The 21,706-nt window shown below is 46.6% G+C and overlaps 2 protein-coding genes across 3 annotated transcripts; one reads left to right on the forward strand and one right to left on the reverse strand.

The window, feature by feature from the left end:
* Positions 1 to 15,912: 15,912 nt before the first annotated feature.
* Positions 15,913 to 19,111, forward strand: LOC133731772 (uncharacterized). Its single transcript, XM_062159179.1, has 6 exons — positions 15,913 to 16,312; positions 16,788 to 17,130; positions 18,049 to 18,133; positions 18,309 to 18,395; positions 18,511 to 18,753; positions 18,851 to 19,111. Exons 1-6 carry the CDS (start codon positions 16,161 to 16,163, stop codon positions 18,925 to 18,927), a joined length of 987 nt encoding a protein of 328 aa, XP_062015163.1. The 5' UTR covers positions 15,913 to 16,160; the 3' UTR covers positions 18,928 to 19,111.
* Positions 19,112 to 19,367: 256 nt separating this feature from the next.
* Positions 19,368 to 21,015, reverse strand: LOC133733721 (zinc transporter 11-like). Of its 2 annotated transcripts, none has more exons than XM_062161367.1 (3): positions 20,571 to 21,015; positions 20,429 to 20,448; positions 19,368 to 20,022 (listed from the first exon to the last, which is right to left on the reverse strand). In XM_062161367.1, exons 1-3 carry the CDS (start codon positions 20,998 to 21,000, stop codon positions 19,519 to 19,521), a joined length of 954 nt encoding a protein of 317 aa, XP_062017351.1. In that variant the 5' UTR covers positions 21,001 to 21,015; the 3' UTR covers positions 19,368 to 19,518. The 2 variants fall into 2 exon arrangements, with proteins under 2 accessions (XP_062017351.1, XP_062017350.1); XM_062161366.1 differs by having other exon boundaries at positions 19,373 to 20,022; positions 20,532 to 21,015.
* Between the last annotated feature and the right edge of the window lie 691 nt (positions 21,016 to 21,706).

Consider the following 21,706-nt stretch of genomic DNA (forward strand, 5'->3'; position numbering starts at 1 on the left):
AATCCAGCCTTGAAATAGTTGAAAATTTCCAAAGAACCTGTCAAGCTCAAATCAATGGCCTTCACCAAACCGGAATTCGCGGCATATACGTATGATGCCAATAAGGCACATGAAATCCTAGATGAGATGATCAATGCGAAGATGGTAAAGACCGACTTTGGACCGTTTCCTCGTCCAGACCAGCTAAAAGGGAAGAAGTACTGCAAATTTCACAACTTGTGGAATCATAATACAGCAGACTGTGTGAAACTCAAAGACCAGATTCAGGTATGGCTCAATAACGGTAGTTTGCAGGTAGAGGCTCCAGTAACAGCGGCAGCGCTCGTAGATCTGAACCCTTTTCCTGACACTGGGGTCAACATGGTCGACGTGAATTGGACTAAGCAGAGTCGGAGGAAACCAACCCTAGATTTGAGTGAAAAGGCGAAAGGAGACCAACCTGACAGAGATGAGCCTCCTGCAAAGAAGAAGTTTGAGCCAGTGGGTAAAGCCTCATCTGTGGTCTTATGCTCGCGATGCAAGGAAGAGTGTGGCATTCAAGTGTCATGCGAGGAGGGCGAGCAAACATTTCGTTTTGGTTCTCTCCCACCTATCAAATGGTCGTCGCCATCACAGAACTATCAGCCTTCCAGTCCAAGAAAAAACGAGAAACTGGAATCACCGCCGTCCCCGAAGGATTCCAATCTCTTCCAGAGGTTGAAAGCGGCCGCGGTTGATCAGAAATCAGAAGAGAAGGCCGTAATCAAGCGCAAAGACATCTTGACCAAGCCCTACATACCTCCTGCCTCTGCCGCCACAATTAAGGAAGGTAAGTGGTATACAAGGGAAAAGGGGAAGGCAGTGGAAATTAGTCCTTCCAAGAAGAGAAAACTGCAGCGCAGATTTGGAGAAGCCAAACGCGCGCTGGAGGCTCTGGACCAGGGTCTGATCAAACCTTCGCAGCTGGTCAAATCACCTGAACAGTATCAGAAAGAGATGGAGATATTAGCTGCTAAGCCATTAATAACTCCCCGCAGCTTCCAAAAGCAAGCGAGCTCAGCAAAAGGGGCATCTCAGCCCAGTGTTTTTTGCAGGATTACAGACGAGAAGAGACCTCCGCCAGCTCGGAAGGAGAGTTCGCCGACTAGGCGACCGCATGTCAGGCGCAAGTTGTCTCGCAACGATTCAGAGGCCAAATCCTCAGTTTTTGAGAGACTGGGGGGCAGGGACAAAGTTCCCAATATGCTACAGTGGAAACCTAAAAGGGTCCAGAGTGTCGTTGTTACCCCTGAGGCGACTACAACAAGTGACCCAAAGTCCAACTCGCCTGAGCGAGCCACCGGGATACCGGGGCATGAGCAATGTGAGGTAAAAGGCCTTACGGAGGAATCATTGGTTGAGCGGCTGGCTAAGCAATTCAATACTGACATACCTGTCAAAGAACCCAAGCTGAACCTGCAAGCGGACATGGATGGAACAGTTGTGACCGATATATCTTGCAACATGGTCTACGTACTCCCCGCGAGGTATGCACTACCAGTCGCCGCGCAAGATTGTGTAGAAACTGAAGAAAATAGCGCCCAACCTTTGCAGATTACATCAGCGATCACATCACCTGTAGAGGAGGCTGTCTTTCTTGAAACAGAAGATGCCAACAGCAAAGAATTCTTCATGAGCTTCACCAGGCCTACACCCGCTATGGTTCAACACATGCGACCTTTGTACATCACAGCGGAGATTGGCGGCACCAAAGTTAGCAAGATTATGGTTGATACCGGAGCTGCTGTGAACGTCATCACTACCAGGACCATGCATTTGCTCGGGATCAAGAAAGAGAAAATCCAGTCTACATCCCTTACACTCAAGAACTTCGCAGGGACTGTGACGAAGACCTTCGGATTACTTTTCTTGCGCATCAAGGTTGGTCCTGCAGAGGGTGTTTATGCTTTCTTTGTAACTGACTGTTATGCAGCCTATAGCGCTATTCTGGGCAGGGACTGGATCCACCGGAGTTATTGTGTTCCATCAACTCTCCATCAGGAACTCATTATGTGGAACAGAGAAACAGATAAGGCTGAGGTGATCAAAGCTGACCCTCGTTCATTTCCAGTTTCCGCGAATTATGTAGATGCCAGGTACTACTTGGAGCCTATTACTCCATTGCAAGTCAGTGGCATCGATAACAAGGGCCGCCCCACAGGGGTGACGGCCTCTGATTTGGCACAGTGGGGGCTCACGCTCGTACAGGAAGGCTTGGACAGGCCTGGCCACGCTGTGCCCAAACCATTAAACGATTAATGGATTACGACATTCCAGAGGAAGGGATGGAGGCTCTCCACTCGCTGTATGAAAGATTATCTTCGTACTTAGTGGAGAAAGAGGCCTATGATCGAGTCGCAACTTTAGAAACCGTCAATGAAGAGCTCTCTGATCAGGAACAGGAAGAGGAGGTAGAAATTCAGCTCGCTCCGGCAGCGTTGGACGACACACCCCCTAAGGTCAGAGACCCTACTGCAAAGGTCAATCTTGGAACGACAGAAGAGCCTATGGAAGTGGCTATCAGTGCTTATTTGGAGCCTAGCGAAAAACAGAGGCTTGTTGAGTTGTTACTAGAATTCAAAGATTGCTTTGCAGAGAAATATGAAGATATGCCCTGCCTGTCACCGGATTTGGTTTGCCATCAGCTACCAACACTCCCTGACAAGAGGCCTGTGAAACAAGAACCGCGAAGAATGAATGCAGAAACCCAAGTCCTTGTCAAAGAGGAAGTTGAGAAAATGCATAAGTCAGGCATTATCAGAGTGACCAAATACAATCAGTGGCTATCTAATATAGTGCCAGTTCGCAAGAAGAATGGTAAGATGAGGGTCTGCGTGGATTACAGAGACCTCAATATCGCTACACCTAAAGATGTTTACCCCATGCCGGTGGCGGATATGTTGGTAGACGCTGTAGCAGGACATGAATTACTGTCCTTTATGGATGGCACCGCAGGGTATCACCAAATTCCGGTCGCGGAGGAGGACAGACATAAAACTGCATTCCGATGTCCTGGATTCGCGGATGTTTTCGAGTATGTGGTTATGCCTTTTGGACTGAAGAATGCTGGGGCCACTTATCAGCGAGCCATGAACCTGATCTTCCATGATATCCTTGGGAAAATTTTAGAAGTTTACATCGATGACGTTGTGGTTAAATCAAAAGAGAAAGGGAACCACATCATAGATCTCAGGAGAGTCTTCGAGCGAATGCACCAACATAAGCTGAAGATGAACCCCGCCAAGTGCGTGTTCGGCGTTCAAGCAGGGGATTTCTTGGGCTTCATTGTACATCAAAGGGGAATTGAGGTCCCTGAGGATAAAGCGAGCGCGGTCATCAACGCATCCCCTCCACGAACTAAGAAGGAGCTACAACGTTTGCTGGGTAAAATCAACTTCCTGCGACGTTTTATTTCTAACTCTGCAGGTAAGATCCAGCCCTTCTCTCCATTGCTGAAGTTGCAAGGACAGAATGAGTTTGTATGGGAATCTCAGCATCAAGAGGCTTTCGACAAAATCAAGGCCTATTTAGCGAGTCCACCAGTCCTGGTTCCCCCGCGAGCTGGATTTCCGTTAAAGCTATATATTTCAGCGGCTGAAGTCTCTATAGGTAGCTTACTTGCCCAAGACGATGAAGAAGGTGTCGAGCATGCCATTTTTTACCTCAGTAGGACACTTACAGATTGCGAGACAAGGTACTCTCCTATGGAAAAGTTGTGTCTCACATTGTACTTCTCCGCTTGCAAGTTGCGACATTATATGCTATCCTTTACTACAAGCATCATCGCTCAGACCGATCTGGTTAAGTACATGTTGTCGCGCCCTATTCTAAGGGGCCGCATTGGCAAATGGGTATTAGCTCTATCAGAGTTTTCGCTACAATATGTTCCACAGAAAGCAGTGAAGGGACAAGCTATTGCAGATTTTTTGGCACATCACCCTATGTTGGATATTCCCCCAGTCAAGGAATTAGAGATTGCGATCACCACCGCAACTCGACCAGATTTGGCGCACATCCCAGAGTATGCAATATGGTATCAAGCCACTGTCTCACTACAACCCTGGGTATTATTCTTCGATGGATCAAGAACAGAAACATTAGCAGGAGCCGGAATTGTTCTGGAAAACCCAGCAGGCGATCGTTTCTCCTATTCTTTCCAATTGGAGTTTAAATGCACTAATAACCAGGCAGAGTATGAGGCCCTTATTATTGGCCTGGAAGTCTTACTGGAAATGGGGGTAAGGGACTGTTAATGCTCAAAGTCTGGCGGTAGCCAAACCTCCGTTTAACGCGGGTCCGGTGGGCGGACCTCTACTCTGTATATTTGATGATCCTCGCTGGCTGCCAAATGAAAGACAGGGCGTCAGAGGGAGACTGCGTTGGGCGGTCTTCACTTCTCCGATGCCTAAGTCAGTTGATACATATAGGCAGCACAATAATAAATGAGTAGTTAATGCGTAATAATGAAGAGAGAAGAGAGGACCTTTTATAGGTGAGGAGAGGTCCGATCTTCTCCTTCTTTTATAGGTGGGACTGAAGTGCTTCAGTTCCCAGTTTCAGTAGCTTCTGATGCCGTCTTGGCATAGCGCGTGGCGGCGCGTCAGCGGTGATCCCGGGGTATTCTTGTGCTCAGGCCGTAGCCCACCTGGCTGCCTATCCGTGGGTCACTCCTTTGACGGTAGTTGGTACCTCTGGCGGTACTATGAGCGTGGCTGATTATAGCTAATTATGCTTTGCAAACGTACATGTAGGTACAAGTCCCCCAAGTCCCCAGTCAAGGAGGGCAATCTTGGTTGGGGAGTTGATCGGCGGTTTGAAGCGTTTTCTTCCGCTAGACTTTGCAAAAGCATAATTAGCGTCAGTGCGTTGTCAGCCAAGGATATTACTGAGCAAACGCTTTATACCCTTTCGGGTGGGCCCCTGCTAGGCCCCCCAGGGAGTCCCCCACTCCCCGGCTAAGATGGACCTCCGGATGGTCGCAAAATTTGTTTGGTGAGGGGGAGCTGCACGGAGCAGAGGGTGTTGGGTAGCGAGCCCAATCTTTAGTACCCGAGTGACGGTGGTCAACGTACCTGATCAGGGCCGTCGTAGACTGTTGACTAGTCCCCGTGTCCCGTAGGGACAATCTGACTGTAACGCCGCGTGGCGGTCGTTTGTCAGAATGAGGCGTGGCCTCGGGATCCGCCGCTGGCGGGTGTCCCCCCGCTGGTTTATAGCAGTAAACAGCGTCTAGTAGACGTGCTTGGCGTTACTTTATTTGAGCGGTACCGCGCTGAATAGAGTACGCGACTTGCCAGATAAAAAGAGGTTTCCGCTAGAGGTGTGTAGCGGAAGGCGCCCCGTTTGCATGATGACAAGGGAGAAGTTCCGCTGCTGGGAGACGTCGTGAATAACAGCTAGTGAAAAGTTCCGCTGGCGGGGTTCCGCTTAGCAGAGACAGTCACTTGGAGAGGACAAGTGAGAAGTTGCGCTGGCGGGGTTTCGCTCAGCGGAGACCGTCACTTGGAGAGGACAAGTGAGAAGTTCCGCTGGCGGGGTTTCGCCCAGCGGAGACAGTCACTTGGAGATGACAAGTGAGAAGTTCCGCTGGCGGGGTTTCGCTCAGCGGAGACCGTCACTTGGAGAAGGGTGTACTTGTGATTGCTTCCCTGATACGCCTCGTCCGACGGCGGTTGACACGTGGCAAATAACTAGAGGGTTAGCGTGCGGAGACGCGTCTCCTCAGTCTGGCCGTCTTCTCGCCATTAATGCGAGTAATGATGGATTTTGTAACCGAGGCGACGCCTTGGTTAACCCGGAGGGTTAGTGCGAGCAGGGGACACGTGTACGGCTGGGGTGTGATGTCGTTTTCTAGCGGACGGCCCAAAAGCCTCTGATGTGGACATAAAAGGGGGGGGAACGCATCGAGAAGGGACATCACGAAAACCATTCGAACCTTAGTCGTCTTCAAGCTCTGCCCATCCCAGATTGAAGAGAGAGAGTGCCGCGCGTTGGTGGAGTTCTCGTGGTCGGAGAGACGAAAACTTCCGTCGTCGGGGCATAGCGAGCATCAGTACGCCAGAGATTTCACGACTGAGGTTAGTGTTCTGGTTATCCTTCTTGTCGGATTCGTGTTTTTGTCGATTTATGGGTTTGGTGGTTGTTTCTGGGATTGGTGTGTGAACTGGTTTTCTTGATGTTCGTCGGGGGTGTAGGGTGAGATTTGGGGGTAGGTTATGGTGTTTGACAGAGAGTTGTCAGTTAGGGTTTTGCTAGATGGTTGAATCTGGGTTGAGGGGGTTTGTTCATATTTTGGTATTTTCTGGGTAGCTGTTCGTGGTGTTCTTTGCTATACCTGATATAGGGATAGGTTAGATCCTTCTGTGGGCTAACTGATTTGGGTTTTAGGGTTTGGGATGGCCAACGTCATAGAGATCTCGAGCAGTGAGGACTCCGGGTCTGACGTGTCAATCAGTGCGGCGGATAGGGTTTTTATTGACTCGTTGCGTCCGTCTGCCCGTGTAGGAACCTCACTGCCAGAGCCGCTAGACATCGAGCCGCTACAAACCATACCCTGGAAGTTGTCATGGGCCGTACATCGCGTCCGGAGAGTTCTAGGGCGGGTGAGGATGCTGCTGCGCGGAATAGGAGTGAGGAGCGGCTAGCAAGTAACAGCGCCGCCAGTGGTTCCGCTGACGGGGGAAACGTGACGGGGGAGGAAACAGAGTCGGCTTGGGTTCTCCAGGATGGGACCCCCGTTGACGAGGCGGGAGGGCGGATGACTGCCGCCGCTGTCAACCGGATGAAGCGGATATACCGGCTGCCGGGAGTGGTGAGACTAAGTCAACCGACGGCGGACGAGAAGGCCTCAATTCTTCCAGCGGGGTTCGCCGCTGTTCACGAGGCAATATTCCGCCAAGGAGTGACATTGCCGCTTGTACCCAACCTGCAGATCTTGGTGTGCGAGTTCGGCGTCGCCTTTGGGCAGATCTGTCCTAACATGTGGCGGTTGATGCTGGCGATGAACTCACTGTGGCGGCTATCCGGGTGCGAGGGGCCGACTGTGGCGGAGGTACTGCACTTCTACGAACTGGTGTACGTGAATCGCCAAGGTTGCAGAGGGCAAGTAAATTTGAGCCGCCGGCAGGGAGCGCCCAAGCTAATAGAGAATTTGAGGGATTCGATGTCCTACTGGCGGGGGACGTTTTGCGTGGCAATGACAGGGTGGGAGTACCAATCGGAGTCTAACGAGGGGGAACCGACGTTTAGGATTAAGTCGGAGTTTCAGCCAATCCGAGGTTGTCCGTCGATCTCCGCTGAACATAGTTGGCGGTTTACTGTATATGTATTTCAACTGTTGTACTGACGCCTTGCTTCTTGTTTTGTAGCGGGACTGCGTTATAACCTGACGCGTGAGGAAGAGTGTCGTGTTGCGCGTATCAAAGGCTGTTGGAGGAATCGCAATTTGCTGGACTTCCGTCTCCTCACCGGCTGGGAGTTGTTGGTCGATCAACAACTAACGCGCGCTATTGGTAAGAGATCTCCGCCACATTGTATCTCTCGAGAACCTTGGTTAAAGCTGACGGGTGTTTACATATTCTCAGATACTCCGCCAGGCAACAAAGCGAGCCGCGACGCTTTTGACAAAGCCATGGATCGTGCGGAGATCGACAATTTCTTGGAGGCGATGTATGCGTCAGGGGAGGCGGCCCAAAGGACAGTTGTGAACCCGGAGACTCTGGAGGTGAGCGCATCCGAGGTTCCGGTGGTGCTGCCCATGCCGCACCACTCCCACCTAGGGGCCGACGGTCTGCCCAGCGTGCAGGCGGATGGAAATGCGGGCGGGGGAAAAAAGGGGTCCTCTACCGTGCCGCAGAAGGAAAGAGTGGTCGCCACTCGACGTGGGCCACAGGGACGTTCAGGTACGTGGTGACTCTCTGCTCGTGATAAATCAGCTCCAGGAGAAGTACAGGTGTGTAAGCTGTTTGCTCGTGCCATATCTCACTCGCGCCATTGAGCTTCTGGATCAGTTTGATGACGCTGATTTGGAATACATACCCCGCGAGCGCAATTTTGCGGCCAATGAGCTTGCTCAATTGGCTACGGGTATTACATTGAAATATGGGGTTCGCGAGCGCATACTGAAAGTTGAGCGCCGCACGCTGCCTTCATGGCTCGCACGGCCTGACCCGCCCGACGATCCGGTCGTCGCTGTCCTAGAACCTATTGACGTCGATTGGCGAATTCCGCTGATTGCTTATCTCAAGCATCCAGATCTTACGACAGACCGGAAGGTTCGTTTTCTTGCCTTGAACTACTTCCTCAGGGGCGACGAGCTGCGAAGACGTGGAGAAGATGGCATGGACTTCAGATGTGTCTATGGCAGGGAGGCAAAACGGCTAATGCGCGAGGTCCATACAGGAGTATGCAGCTCCCATCAAGCGGGCCCTAAGATGCGTTGGCTTATCAGGAGACATGGCTACTATTGGCCTGGCATTTTGAAGGATTGTATCACGTTCGCCAAAGGATGCCAAGATTGCCAGGCACATGGTCCAGTGCAGCACATCCCCAACATTCCCATGCAACCTATTATTAAGCCTTGGCCTGCGCGCGGTTGGGCATTGGACTTGATTGGGATGATTCACCCCCATTCTTCCCTTCAACACAAGTTCATCATTGTGGCCACAGACTTCTTCACTAAATGGGTCGAAGCTGCCCCTTTAAAAGAGGCTTCTGGTACCACCATTCGCCAATTCATTTTCCAGCACATCATCTGCAGGTTTGGTATCCCTGAGGTGCTCGTTTCCGACAGGGGGGCAGCGTTCATGGGCGGTGAGGTCGAGAAACTTGTCAACGAGTTGGGCATCCAGTTCGTCCACAGCACTCCATATTATGCTCAGTCCAACGGTCAAGCGGAAGCCAATAACAAGATTATTATCACCCTTCTCAAGAAGATGCTTGTTGAAAACCCTCGCCAGTGGCACAACACGTTGTATGAGACATTATGGGCTTATCGCACTTCCAAGAGGAATCCCACTGCTACAACGCCCTATGCACTCATGTTTGGTCATGACGCAGTTTTACCCTTAGAAATAAACGTTCAATCCTTGCGAGTCCAGGATCAGCATCACTTGATAGGCGAAGACTATGTCCAAGCGATGTGGCAAGAGCATGAGGACCTCAGCGAGCAGCGCTTAACGGCTTTGGATAATTTGGTAATGGAAAAACAGCGTGTTGCTCGCGCCTATGACAAGAGGACGCGTGGCCGTAGTTACAAAGAAGGTGACCTTGTTTGGAAGGCTGTTCTTCCCTTTGGTGAGAAGTTGACAGGTCGCGGTAAATGGACCCCGCGATGGGAAGGACCCTTTGTTGTTCACCGCATTCTGGAGCGCGGGGCCTTTCACCTCAAAGATTTGGACGGTGACATCCATCGCAACCCCATCAACGGACGATTCCTGAAGAAGTATTACCCTAGTGTTTGGGAGTTCGAAGATCCTCCAGATTCCCCTTCTCAGACAGGGGGGCAAACATAGTTTTCGTCAGTTCCCAACATCCATCCCTACTCAGGCCTTTTTTGTGGCCTTCGCATCCTGTCTTCCCTTCCCCTACGAACACTATGGGGGGCAACATCCTATATATTCAGGCCTTCACAGAGGCTGTGTATTGTAGCAATACTTTTTGTAGCAATTTATTTTCACTTGACAAGATGTGTTAAGTATATATATATGTAATGGCCTATACATGAGGCCTTATTTTATGATGTGTTAAGTATATATATATATGTAATGGCCTATACATGAGGCCTTATTTTATAACAGTTTCTTTTGCAATAATACTCAGAAACTTTCATTCATAAAGTGGCTTTGCGGCCAGAAGCAATACAAATCGAAACTATTGCATTTGCAGGTTACAAGGCCAAAAGTGGCCCACAAATCATAAGAGTTGCTGAAATCTTGAATCTTGCGTTGACAAGGGGGCGGTGCTATGATCAAAAGTTCTCTTCCTCTCCCTCTCTTCACCCACATGTCTTATCTGATCTGAGTTGCAGCTGCTCTCATTTGTACTGAAGATGGAGGGAAGGAAGTAATCCATTACCCTCCGGGATGGAGATGATCTGCAGGAGAGCGCAACTCACAACCACATCTATCTCTAGGGGAAAAACATAAGTCAGACAGTCTGGCCCTAGAGGTAGGTTGCGAAAGAAAAACGCACGGCCTTGAGTGGCCGCCCGCTCTTCTCCCGCCTGCTCCACGCGAGAAATCTGAGGAGAGGGATCACTCAAAATCTCTTTCCGCCGCGTTAGGAGCGCTGCGTGTTCTTCAGCCTAACTGAAACCGGAGATTCCTATCCGGATTTCCAGAGACCAAAGACATGCGGATGGACCTGAGATTAGGCCATGAGACCTACTCAGGTATTGAGATTAAGCCATAAGACCTAAGGATTTGGGTTTGAGGCTGAGATCGTAAGGAGAAGATTTTTGGAACAGAAGAAAGAGAAGTAGGGTTTGTGACACTATTATTGGGAAAGCCATATTCGCTTGAGTTTTCTCTTCTCACAAGCACAAGTATTTATAGGACCAGTTTCAGTGGTCTCGACTCTAAGAAGGGCAGTTGAAGTACGTTCAATGCCATCAATAAGAGTATCGATGGAATTGAATGCAAAGATCTCGGAAATGAAGATGATTGAAAGCGCGTGGGAAGCGGGGCGATTTTCAAGGAGATAACTGCTTTGTTTCGAGAATATCTTTTCAAACAGTTTCAACATCAATAAAGGTGGATTGAATGCTAAACTGCCAGAAAATCTGAACATGTATTTGGGCCAAGAAAGGTGGGCTAAATATTTTAGATATTCATAATAATATTGTTCATACAGATATGGGCCCAGTAACGGAATAACTAGGGGCCTAAAAATCTTCGGCCTGCTCGGGTCAAGCGGAGAAAGAGTTCGTCCAGTCGAAAGTTAGCATCCGCAGCAGCTTGAGCAGCTTGTTGGGCTGCCACACGGGCTTGGGTCAGTTCTTGGGACAACGTCTCGAAGGCAGCGAGGGGTTGTTCCAATTGAGGCTCCGCATGGGCAAGCATAGCAGTAACCTCGATCAAGCGGGCTTGAAAAGAAAGAATCTGGGATCTCAGGTGGTTCCTCTCGAGTGTCAGATCCCTGATGAGATCAGCCTGATCGCCCAAGTGACCGCGGACATTGTCAGTTTGATGAGTAAGAGCTTGGTAATGTGTTTCAGTCTGTCTAGCCTGCGCGTTAGCGACTGCCCTCTCGTTAAGCCCTTGTGGGAGATCTCGCAGCAGCCCATCGACCTCTTGGAATTGTTCTTCAGTGACCGCGCCCTCACGAAGAAGCACCCTCAGATACTCCAAAACTCTCGCGGGCGCATCAGGAATCAGTATATCGGGACCCAAGAGGCGACGGAGACCTTCCCTAGCTTCATCTACAACCCCAGGTGGGGTCACTTCGAGCACGCGAGCTAAACGTTCTAGAGTGGATGGAGTAGGGGGTTCAGCGCCAGGGGCCTCAGGAGGCTCCGCGACGGGTATAGCTTCTGGTACTGGTTCATGAAGTTCTTCACGTTCCCCAGCTTCAATGACTTGGGGGGCAGGTTCTTGGCCAACCACATTAGGAACAGGTTCAGTGGGATCCTCGTTCGCGATTTCTTCTGCTGCTACTTCCGCGTTTGGACCCTAAAAAAGAAAAGATATACTTTCAGAATAACCAAGCCAAAAGGAAAAGATAAACATTTTTGATTAAGAGAGTTACCTCTTCAACTGCTGGCTCGCGGGAACCTACCATTGGCGCTAGAACCGTTTCACCAGGGATTGGGTCCAGGTCAGGCACCGTCGATGCCAGAAGGGGAATGGGTTCCTCGCGGAAGGTAGGAAGGAGAGACATCTTGTCTTCAACCTCAGGCGGACCGTCAACTGTAACTGGTTCTGGAATTACAACCAACTGCATTTGGTTTGCCGCATTGATCGCAGAGGGAGGGCCATCGTCGGTTTCTTGGGCGTTTGTACCAGATACACCCTCGCTGGCAGCAGAGGATTCTTCCCCAAATGGCCTAGAAAGCCTGCGACGAACCTGAAGCGGAGAAACATTATGAGCTATACATAACAAGATAAGGCATCAGTGTCTCCGGGAGAGAGGCATTACTAGTCGATCAGCGGTTGGTTCGTCTTCTGCCCATGGGTCAGTTCTGAGCTCAGCGCGACTGCGTTTGCGTGCCAGAGCAGCGGCAATCTGTCAAGATTTAAACAAAGTCAATTAGACGTCGAGGGCTGCTAAAATAACAAAGAAGGTTCTAGAGCGAGAACCCTTACAGTTTGAGGATCGTCATCATCAGAAGAAGTATCCTCTACTTCAGGCCGGATCAGTACTGCTTTTTGCTTAGCGGCCGGACCAGTGGCCGGAGGAACACCTACTGTGAGACCGCCTGAGGGCGGCACGCGTCCCTGCTATAAATTTCGAGTTAGGAGACAGAGGTGGAGATGACAAGGGAAACAAAGGGACATATCAAGGCAAGTACCTCTAGAGGTTGCTCGCGAATGACAATACCAGCTTGAACCAAGCGCGGGGCTCGCGCGGGTCGCGGAGCCGGTTCGGGTGGTGGAGGTCTTTCTTCGTCTTCATGAAAGCGAGCGAGTGCTTCAGTATCAGCATCATAAGGATACCTCAAGTCTTCGAAGATGGCCGCAAAGAGCGCGTCGTCCCTTTGCCGCCAACAGTTGACAGAAACTTCTTCCCACCAATGATCATAATCTTCAGCGGTCCCATCCACGGGGACGATGTTACTAGCCCAGTTTGGAGGTCGACCAGCGTGAGCATGCTTTGCTCTGGCGGAGCCCCATTAGAGGGACCAATTCGTCGCCAAGAGGTATAAAAATTCCAGGCATCATAGAGGGGAAAAGGCACCAGCTGAATAAGACCAAACTGGCGGGCAAAATGGTTGGGGGCATAGAGCTCATAACTGAGTTCATCAGCAGCGAGCCTAATGTCTGAACAAGAGATCGCGCGGCGAAAAGCCAAGCGCGCGCGATCATTATAGTTGGGAGCCCCAGGAAGGAATCCGTTTTGAAGAGGAGCAGGGTATCTCCTACTGAGTATTAAATCACAGTATGGCATTTCGTGTAGGAGATACAAGTATGAGAAGCATTCAGAATAGGGGGGAGATGTGTACCTCGCATCGCGACAAAACCAATGACCAAGAAGGGCATTAGTCGGTGGTAGGAGTGGAATATCGTCGCGGCGGAAGAATGAAAAATAAGTTTGAATCCAAAAATCAAGGATCCAAAAAGGGCCAGAAATGCTGGTCTCAAAAGGATGCATAGTGGCCTGATATAGAGTACGGTAGAGGGCGCCCAACACTGGTTGTCCTAATCCCACACGGCGGCCATTGTAGAGGGCTGTCGCTAGAAGAGTCCAAGCACCAGTGGGCTTACAGGAGGAAGTACAGAATATGAATTTACAAAGCCAATACTCCAGAAAAGCGATGCCACCAGTAGCATTGCGCTCCTTGCGATAGAAAAGCAACCACCGTGGGTAAGAGCCGCTATGAGCACCGCGACCAGTTTGGTTCATGGTTGATGCGAAGGTGTCAGAATCGAATTGGCCATGCAGATAGGGCTCGCCATCGATGGGCAGTCCAGTAATGGTGAGGATGTCCAACAAGGTTATACTCATTTGACCAAATCGGAAATCGAAAGTATTGGTAGCAGTATGCCAGAAGCAAAGGAAAGCAGCGAGGGGTGAACGATTCCCACCGCGAGGAAGGCGAAAGCATAAATCGATAGTGTGGGTAATACCTGCTTCGTTCCAGCGAGCCAAATCTCGTGCTCTTACTTCATGATACCAGGAGATCTCCTCTTCGCTAATTTTGGATGGCCAGTGCCCTATTTTTGCTCTATGATTCTGTGCACCCCAACTGCTGAAATCCGCAGGGGTCCTCCGGAGGACTTGAGTGGGTCTACGAATGGGCAGGCTGTAGAGAGGGAGAGCGTCAGCAAGAATAGAGTCTCGCGGTGTTGGACCCAGGCCGGCATGATGATCTGAAAGCCTGAGAAGCAGAGGCCTCTGGACAGAGGTATGGATTCGACAACGGGCACCGATGTTGGCTCCCCAAGTGCGAGCGACATTCTCAGTAAGCTCTTCTTCCTGATCAATAATCACCTTCTTTGGGGGAGCCATTTCTGGGTTTCTGTAAAGCGGGTATGGAACGAGAGATTTCTGGGTTTAGGAGACTGGAAGGGTTTCTGATGTGACAGGTCTCTATTCGGCTGCGGCATTTAAATAAAAGATTTTGTGAGGGAAACGATGCGACGAAAAGACGTTTTGCCAAGCGAATAGACGCTACCCTCATTAATGACATCGTTTTGTTCACCAGGCATGTCGTTTTAACCCCCTTCTATCAGTTACATCTTAGTGGGCCTGATATCGGGGCTTGGGGGGCAATGTTTGAGCCCAAAAGTATTTTTGGCAAGATCCTTTAGTGGATTCAGCACAGCGGGCCGATACCTGCGGCCCAAAAATAAGCCTATTCGGGTTTAGGTTACAGCTTCACCCATTCCGTGATCCATAAGGAAAACGAAACCTTATTGGAGTCGGGTAGCGAGGATTGAATAGGAAACTTCAACCAATAATCCTTCTGTGGCAAGGAGTAGTCGAAACCCTAGGTATATATACCAGGTTTCAAGGACGAATAAAGGACCTCTCTCATATCAATCAATCCTAGTGATTACAAAGCCTCCCTGGAGCAAACCTTCAACCTCGTTGAAACCCGGTGACCGCCCGCCAGTCCTAGTCTCTCTAAGAGCCGACTGTCAGCATCACCAGATCAACTCGGCGACCGTACTTCCAGTCCCAGTCTCCCCAGGAGCCGACTGCGAGCGCAACCGCCACCGTTACTACCAGCGAAGCAAGGGTAACGCCCTCGCAACCCAACGAAGCTAAAGTCACGCTTTAGCGCAACCCGTGCTTTCTCCAAACTTCCCAGTGATTGCTCTGCTTAGTCTACAACACTAAGTATCGATTCGGTGACGCGAAGAGATCACACCCAAAGTCCTTATCCGTAAGGCAGAAAGTCCTTTCCCGGAAGGCTAGAGAAGAACCTTGTGGCGAGGTTGGTGCTCTCCTCGTCCACAACGCTTGAAGAAGAAGTCAGGTCAAGGGAATACCCCGACGACTGCACCCCACGGTGCTGGCACGCCTGCGCACACGCTCAAAAGAGACAGTTTGCAAGCCAACTGGTTTTTGCGCCAAACAGTTATTTAACATATTCACTACCACAACACATCTTACAAACCCTTGAACTGGAAAAGAAAAAGAAAAACTAAGATTCCACTACTTTCTATGTTGCTTAAGCTTTTCATAAACGATGAGGTAAAATTATTATCATATCTCCCCTCGACTAGGATTCAGATTAAACGATTTGTAGTGCCTTAGAAAACTTAGAGATTACTAATCCTGAATCTAAGTGTCTAACTCGAATTTTTTTACTCATACTCGGGTTAGCTCGGCCAACCAAGAAAATTCAAAGTGTTATACCGTTTGGTATATGAAATAGGATTTCCTAGTTGTCCTAAATTTTAGTGATTAGCCATCAAAACTAACACTTGGTGGGAGTTACTGAACTTTTTTGTAACTTTTCGTGGAAACTAAAATATCTATTCGTCGAATGCACTCGGTTATACTCACTAAGGTGAATAGGTGGGGTTAAGGTGACACAGAGATGGAAAAAATTGAGAATTTGATGACTACAAATATCAAAAATAGTTTACTTCCTAAATCCTAATTTAGGAGCCTTCCTAGTTTATTACTGTATCTTCACAAAGTTTACTTCAAGAAAAAGTCAATAAATACCAAAAGGCCAAGCAAGTAAAAGTAAATCTGTATAAAGAGTGTTTCAAGCTCTATTAGCACATTGATATTGCACTGATTGGCTGGGGGGCATAGGAATACGAACAACACCAAAGGAGGCTCTTCATCTTCTTTCTCCTATCATATATTCTGCCAAAATCCAATCTTTTTCTTTTGGTGCCAATAAAATCCAATCTTTTCGATTTCTCAAATCTCATATTCGACCAAACTAAGAGTCAGGAGTAGCAAGGACCTTTTGGTCGGAGGGTTTTTGTGGGTGTTTGGATTAGTTTTGTGGTTTAGTAACAATGGCGGGAATAGCTATAGTCTTAGATCTGCTGAGAAAAAACCCAAGTCTTACAACCCAAAGCCTTCACGCTTCTGGGTTCTTCTCGGCGAAAGCAGCTGCTTCCGCCGCCGCCGCCGCCGGAGCTCCTTACGTTTACAAGTCCTTGTTCAGGTAAACTCTATTGCTTTCCAGTTATCTCTGTTGAGATTAGCAGCTGGATGTGACTATTTGCTACTTTTTCGATTGCCCATTACAGAAAAGTTGTGAACTTTGTGGAATCTAGGCTTGTTTAGTTCGACTGTGTTTGATTTGTTTGTGGGGTACGATGGATTATTGGGTTTTGTTAGGTTGAACATGAAGAAGTATATTATGTAGGACTATTGCTGTTTCTGATATAGGCAGTAATACAATGCTAAGTATATTTTGGGTTTATTGAGTTTCATGTCCCTACTGTTTAGCTTGCTTTTATTCTTTGCTGAACTCATTGCCTAAACTTTGAATCAACAGCATGTCTATAATGAGTTTATAATTTCAGGACGACATGTATTTTCTGTCGCTTGAAATTGCATGACTTTGTCTGTCAATTTTTTTTGAAGCTTGAAGATTATTGTTTGGCCCCGACTAACTTTTTAGTTCTGTGAAACAGTAATTTTAGGGGACCAGTTGCCTATTGTGATGCTGGAGCAACATTGTCTGAAGATTACATCTCTAATTTACGAAGTGCATCCTTAAAAATATTTCAGAATGAATCTGTGAATTACGGTACCAAGGAATACACAATCGAGTTAAAGCCACTATTCTCAGCTTTCGAATTGAGAGCTCTAACTTTGACGACTCTGAGGTCATTTTTACTGTACTTTTTACCTCTTCTGGAGCCTCGTGCAAACTTGGAAGAGGACGATGATGACTTCCTGCAGGACACTGAAGAAGAACAACGTATAGATTATGTTGTTCCATTAAAAAAATCATTAAAGCAGATTGCTCGTGAGGTAAGTTGTTTTTCCTGCTGTTATTTCTGTCTCTATATTGGATTTGGTTAACCAAATTTCATCATACATGATGTCCTTTATTTCATTTAATTAGTTAGTTTCAATGTTTCATGGCATCTCTGGACTGTGTCTTTTGGGGGAAAAGTGGAAAACTGTTTTATCTCCATTTACACTTAGTTGTCGTCAAATTTGACCTGAGGTTTTCTCTGCTAATGACTAAAAAAAGAGTTCGCATATCTCTTAGGAATCTTGACTAATCAGTGTGATCATATGCACTGCTTGTCTGAAGACTGAACTTTGGATGGTGATTAGCCACAGCAAATACTTGAAATCTATGGATGTGTAAGAATTACACATTGAAAGAACTTTATGTGCTTGGGTATTCAGCACTTTTTCCCTCTTGTTTGTGGATGCTTATAACTTTGCTGGTTTAGATGGGATGGGCACCAAACAAGCCATATTTATTGTTGAACAAATTTGATCACCGAGCAATAGTGTGTGTGTGTGGGTATTTTTGTTTTCTTGGGAAAGTGATGGGCATGTCCTTTAGTTGTTGACTTAGCACCCAGAAGATTTGCCACTCTATACTGACCTCGGATTGTTTTTACCCTTCTGTATTTAGCTTCTGGCAGATAATAATTACTGCCTGTTACAAAATAAAAACATCTGGAATTTTAGTCGCACAAATGAACCATAATGATAAGTAAATAGCTAGAGCATCTCCAATGGAAAGTGGCATGCCAAAGTCAATTTGTGGCTCTGCTAGAGTGAAACCTTTTCAATTCAAGCTGTATTTATTAGCTGCCAAAGTTCTGGTTGGCATCTAAACCGCCATTTACTGCTTAATTTGGGGTTTGGCATTTTGAGGGCACACATTGATATGATTCTCAGTTGGATATGTTTTGCTTTTTATTGCAGACTACTGTCACAACCACTAGACGGATTCTAGAAAGAATTTCTGTTTATTATGTGTCACAGAGAATGGCATGGAAACTTCTGAAAGGTAATTTATTTCCAGAATCCATTCAAATATAGTTTCATATGAGAAGTATAAGTCAATAAAACTCTTGAGGATCATAGAGATGAAGTTATTTGTAATAAAAAGGATAAGTTATAAATGGACTCCCTGTTTTTCTTTTTCCAAATATCTTACAAGCGACACATTTTAACTCGTACAGATCTCCCAAAGTCTGCCATGAGGAAAGCTGGAAGAAGAATGCCAACTTATGTTTTCTTCTTCAATGTTGGCAAAACGACTATGAGAGGTGAGATTTTATTTCATGTATCCTGAGAAAATATTAAATTAAAGATAATGTTGGTTTATTGTTGTTGGTTGCTTGAGATTCAATCTCACTGTGCTGTGCATGCTTGTTTGTGCAGGACACTTTCTAGGTGTTGCAGCATCTTGGATCATCTCAGTTGGCATTGATATCTACCGAACTTTTAAAGGAATGATAAACTCTAAAGAAGAGGTTGATGAAATCGATACACCACAAAAGCTTAAACTTCTTGGGAATAAGGTTTGGGGCACTACTATCAGGTGTGGTGCATCACTGATTTTTGCTTCAATTGGGGCGGGTATTGGTGCCACTCTTTTTCGCCCTTCAACTGGCCAGTGGGTTGGTAAGCTCATTACCTGAGTGGTCTGTTTTTGTTGCTTCTTTTGATGTTTCTTACATGTGTATGACCCTGCTGCAATGTGCATGCTTCTTTTTTGCAGGTTGTGTTCTGGGAGATGTGGCAGGGCCTATTATTGTCTCATATTGCCTTGAGAGATCTTTCCATATAGAACTTTAGGCACTGGGAATAGTTTATCTGACATTTATTCTTTGCACTTGCTTCAATTTTGACTGCTGTACAATAGGAAATTTCTAAATTTGTGATAGTGTTCTTAATTAATTGGAGTTTTGCCTTTTCTTGAATCATGTTAGTGCTTTTGTTTACGATGAAATTTTGAATAAATTGGGCTTCTTTATGATCATGTTTGTGTCATGTGGGAGGAATGCACCCTGGATCGACGTGCACTGATTATTTGTGGTTTTTCTGTGGATAGAATTCAAGGTGTCGGTTTGTTGAACTTGGTATTTATGAATCAAAGGTTTTCTGCTTTCTTTTAATCTTGGTATATTAATAAAATGATGCTTGCAACGATGTTGAAGAATTTAAGATCTCTGAGTTTAAGTTCAACAAATTTATCCGTATAGTTTGCATTTTTGTGACATTTGTTGATGTGATATTCATATCGTCAAGGATTCGCTGACTTAATAATAAAAGGCCATTTTCCAATAGATCTACATCATTGCACAAAATTAGTTAAATTACAATGAAGAACAGAGAGAGTCGATTCTGGTGGGGGAATCTGTCCTTGGAGTCTTTAACGATATGAGCTTAGTCCCAGATCATGGCAACAGAGATCACCCCAACACCAAAAACAACAGCCAAAAACTTGTAATGGGGTTTATCAACAGAGACTGCATTTTGAGCTGTGTAACCTTTCGAAAGCAAATGATTTATTGACACATAGATGAACACTCCACAAGCCAAAGCTGTAGAAATAGCAAACATCCAATCTGCTGTGGCACCTTGGGTTTTGGCGTCTATTATGATCCCAACTCCTACACCAACTGGACTGGAAATGGCAAATACAAAAGCATATACCATGCATGATATGAATGGCCGATTTGGAATCATGCGAAGAAGGGCAATGCTCATGGCAATAGCTGCAATGATTTTGTGCACACACACTGTCCACAAGGCTTTCCAAGCATCCAGTTTTGTCTTGGCAATCCCAATTGCAATCCCCTCAAAGAAAGAGTGGAAGCACAAGGCTACGATCAACAGAATTGTGTCCCTGAATGAACCAACAGCTGCAATGTGGTGAGTATCATGGCCCTGCAGTGAAAGCATACATACAAGCAAAATGTTAAAGTTGGTATGTACTATTAAATCGAGGTGGCTCTATTTCTAAAGCATATGCTTCTGTGTTGCAAGATGAGGCTCATGGGTTGCGTTATACTGTTATAGTTTATCTTGGGCTATGGTGCTTAGGCTAGATCGCTTGCAGGAGAAGGCGACTGGTCAAAGTTGCTTATCAAGACGGTGAATAACCAGTATTGACTTGGCCAATCAATAACTAAGGATAGTCATTTCTGTTGTCACAAGTGTTTTTTAAGCATATATTTCTTGAAGCTAATATGACAGTTGATCAATTTATAGGCTAGAACCCTCATCAAAATTGTTTAAATGTTCCCTAGGGGATCTTCCTTGTAATAAAAATAGAGTAAGAATCCAATCTCACCTTGTGAGCCTCTTCCTTTCCTGTAGAATAAGAAATTTGTGAAATCAGCAGCATATCTAATTTTAAAGTTAAAAACCTCAATCAAGTCTGAATAATCACCAACCTAGAACTTCTGGGTCAGTAGTACTACCCTCCTGCTTACCATACACATAAGAAACAACACAATCAGCAAGCATAGTGATCAAGAACCCCACACATGCCAGCATATAGGCAAAAGGGTACTCCTTTTCAGTCAAGCCCTGAAAAGTCATGTCTGAATCACTCAGGAAGTGCATGAGAGCTGTTCCCAAAAACACACCACCAGCAAACTGTGTGCCTAGAACCAAGAATGCCTCGTTCCACCTTAAGAAGTAAGGTGACATTCCTGCTGCAAAAGTCCCAACAAAGACCAACAGCAAGCACCATATCTTGACCAGGACTAGAGACTTGGACCGAAGGTTGTGAGCACCATTTCCATTTTTGGTTTCATTGTCGTTGTCGTTGCTGTAGGCTAAGGAAGAGAAGGTGAGGCAGAGGAAGAGAGAGAGGAAAATAAGATTATTACAGCAAGCCATTTTTCTCTGGAACTGCATGGAAAGGTTTGGGGGGTATCAATATGTTATTATACACTGGCGATTTTGGACTCTACGTTAATTGGAGAAGGGGAAAAAACAATTGCAGCTTGGTCACTAATCTGGTATTTTATTACAAGGTATCAATTGCTTTTCATTTTCACATGGTTTTGTAAAATATTCATGGTCTGACCAAGTATCAGCACGCTCGATCAATTGAGCTGTAAGCCAATTGTTTAAGCAGATCTTTATTATTAAAAGAACGAATGCAGTTATCACCATGAAATAAAATTTCAGAAGTGAAAGCTACCTTGGTATAAATCTAAGAAACAGTAATCAGATTCTGATTACAATGACATACATGTCTGAATAAAACAGTAATCTGATTCTGATTACAATGACATACGTCTCCAAATAAAACAATAATCAGATTCCTATCTGGGGAGATAGTTTACTGGAGTTGGATTTTACTATAGTACAAATATTTTGTATCTAAGATACTTGTTAATGAATCTTTTTAGTTGTTAACCAAGACATGTTCACCCATTGCCAACTGAGCTGTGCTTGATAAGGATTTGGAGTTGGTAGAGCATTTATCCCAAAATTCAACTCTCCCCCTCCCTCCCCAGAGCTTTAGGCCTCCATTGTACATTGTGTCGACACTACTATTATGTAAGTCAACACAGATAACAATTTGTTTCTTCCTTTCTTGCTTATACACATGACC

The sequence above is a fragment of the Rosa rugosa genome, chromosome 2 (assembly GCF_958449725.1).
Source record: "Rosa rugosa chromosome 2, drRosRugo1.1, whole genome shotgun sequence".
In the NCBI taxonomy this organism is placed as follows: Eukaryota; Viridiplantae; Streptophyta; class Magnoliopsida; order Rosales; family Rosaceae; genus Rosa; species Rosa rugosa.

Coding starts and splice junctions, on each gene's coding strand:
- LOC133733721 (XM_062161366.1), bottom strand. CDS start 21,000: ATGCAGTTCCAGAGAAAAATGGCTTGCTGTAATAATCTTATTTTCCTC. Junction 20,449..20,531: donor TACTGACCCAGAAGTTCTAG/GTTGGTGATTAT, acceptor CTTATTCTACAG/GAAAGGAAGAGGCTCACAAG. Junction 20,023..20,428: donor GAAAGGAAGAGGCTCACAAG/GTGAGATTGGAT, acceptor CTTTCACTGCAG/GGCCATGATACTCACCACAT.
- LOC133731772 (XM_062159179.1), top strand. CDS start 16,161: ATGGCGGGAATAGCTATAGTCTTAGATCTGCTGAGAAAAAACCCAAGT. Junction 17,131..18,048: donor TAAAGCAGATTGCTCGTGAG/GTAAGTTGTTTT, acceptor TTTTTATTGCAG/ACTACTGTCACAACCACTAG. Junction 18,754..18,850: donor TTCAACTGGCCAGTGGGTTG/GTAAGCTCATTA, acceptor TCTTTTTTGCAG/GTTGTGTTCTGGGAGATGTG.